Source organism: Buteo buteo, chromosome 30 (assembly GCF_964188355.1).
Source record: "Buteo buteo chromosome 30, bButBut1.hap1.1, whole genome shotgun sequence".
Classification (NCBI taxonomy): Eukaryota; Metazoa; Chordata; class Aves; order Accipitriformes; family Accipitridae; genus Buteo; species Buteo buteo.
In genome coordinates this window covers 1,706,504-1,708,724 of record NC_134200.1, presented here as the reverse complement: position 1 = coordinate 1,708,724, position 2,221 = coordinate 1,706,504, and the positions used below count along the sequence as shown (strand labels likewise).

The following is a 2,221-nucleotide window of genomic DNA, read 5'->3' as shown; positions in this document are numbered from 1 at the left end:
GGTATTCGATACCATGCGACATCATATCTAGTATATAAACTTGGAGGAGTGGGGGTGGGGGGATCGCTGCTCGGGCACAGACTGGGCGTCGATCGGCAGATGGTGAGCAATTGCACTGTGCAACACTTGTACATTCCAATCCTTTTATTATTACTGTTGTCATTCTATTAGTGTTATCGTTATCATTATTAGCTTCTTCTTTTCTGTTCTATTAAACCGTTCTTATCTCAACCCACGAGTTTCTCTTCTTTTCCCGATTTTCTCACCCATCCCACTGGATGTGGGGGGACTGAGTGAGCAGCAGCATGGTGCTTAGTTGCTGGCTGGGGTTAAACCACGACAGCCTGTAATGAGTTACATTAGGAGTGCTCTGCAAAACGAAAGTTAATTGCTTCTGAAAAGCACCCGCTCATCGTTTTCCTCAGGGCATCCTTGATCTCCTGGTTCCTCATGCTGTAGAGGAGGGGGTTCACTGCTGGAGGCACCACCGAGTACAGAACTGCCATCACCAGATTGAGGGATGGGGAGGAGATGGAGGGGGGCTTCAAGTAGGCAAACACTGCAGTGCTGATAAACAGGGAGACCACGGCCAGGTGAGGGAGGCACGTGGAAAAGGCTTTGTGGCGTCCCTGCTCAGAGGGGATCCTCAGCACAGCCCTGAAGATCTGCACATAGGAGAAAAGAATGAAAACAAAACAACCAAATGCTAAACAGGCACTAAGCACAAGAAGCCCAACTTCCCTGAGGTAGGAGCGTGAGCAGGAGAGCTTGAGGATCTGGGGGATTTCACAGAAGAACTGGCCCAGAACATTGCCCTGACAGAGCGGTAGTGAAAATGTATTGGCCGTGTGCAGCACAGCACTGAGAAACCCACTGCCCCAGGCAGCTGCTGCCATGTGGACACAAGCTCTGCTGCCCAGGAGGGTCCCGTAGTGCAGGGGTTGGCAGATGGCAACGTAGCGGTCGTAGGCCATGATGGTGAGGAGAGAATATTCCGCTGTGATCAAGAAGAGAAAGAAAAAGACCTGTGCAGCACATCCCCAGTAGGAGATGGCCCTGGTGTCGCACAGGGAATTGGCCATGGATTTGGGGACAGTGGTGGAGATGGAGCCCAGGTCGAGGAGGGAGAGGTTGAGGAGGAAGAAGTACATGGGGGTGTGGAGGCGGTGGTCGCAGGCTACGGCAGTGATGATGAGGCCGTTGGCCAGGAGGGCAGCCAGGTAGATGCCCAGGAAGAGCCAGAAGTGCACGAGCTGCAGCTGTCGCGTGTCCATGAATGCCAGGAGGAGGAACTCGGTGCTGGAGCTGCTGTTGGACATTAGCTTCCTCTGGGCATGGGGCACTGTTCATGAGGGAAGAGTCATTGACAAGTTAGAAGAGACTTCTCTGAGTTAAAGGTAATGCATTTCTCTTAGAAACCCCACTGAAGCTGCCTCTCGTATTTCAGAAGGACCTTTGGCAGGTTTCTTTCATGAGCTCTGCTTGATGCTGGCTGAAGGTGCCACTGGGAGCAACGGGCTCTGCTGTGGGCTACCGGGGAGTCGGTCCTGCCCTAAAGCAGGAGGTAAGTAGGGACATGGGATGATATCAGATTAAATCAGCTGATTAGATCATCGAGCTTTTCATCATTGACTCTTCCAATTCAACCAAAAGAAGACAAAATCTGAGGGGATTTTTTTTGGTGCACTTTGTTCTGTTTTTTCCAGCAAAATTAAGGAGTGCTTTTGGCAGGGAAAGAAGCATATGTCCTAAAGATGCGTTGTCCTGAAGGGAGAGGTTTCTAATTTCTAGCAATGGGAGCCTGGGGATTAGGAGGGGATTGGGACAGTTTACTCCCATGGACAATTCTGCATGGCAATACCCCCAGGCTCATTCTGTGTAGTGCATCTGAATCCTACCTCCCATCCCAGTCCACTGATACAAACAAGAGGAGTAGAGACAGGAGGAGGAACTTGGACAGATGTCACAGAGCTGCTGTATATGGAGGCAGGACAGGGACAGATGGTAGGGTGTTTGATAATTTCTTTTCAGGGCTGAGGCCACTGAGAAGGTGACTGAGTCCCCATGGCCATATGGAGAGAGGATCTTCTGGTTTTCTCCGGTGATGGCAGGGAGGTGCCTGAATCCCCCCCTCCCATGGCATTTCTGGGAGCAGTTCTGTCTCACTCCCTGCCCCTGTCTCTGCTGCCTGGAGCTCTCCCTGTCAGCAGCCGCTTCTCCA

General features: G+C 51.6%; 1 protein-coding gene across 1 annotated transcript; it reads right to left on the bottom strand.

The window, feature by feature from the left end:
• Positions 1-359: 359 nt before the first annotated feature.
• LOC142025781 (olfactory receptor 14J1-like) lies at positions 360-1,409 on the bottom strand. Its single transcript, XM_075018466.1, has one exon. The coding sequence runs from the start codon at positions 1,317-1,319 to the stop codon at positions 360-362; it is 960 nt and encodes a 319-aa protein (XP_074874567.1). The 5' UTR covers positions 1,320-1,409.
• Positions 1,410-2,221: the final 812 nt, after the last annotated feature.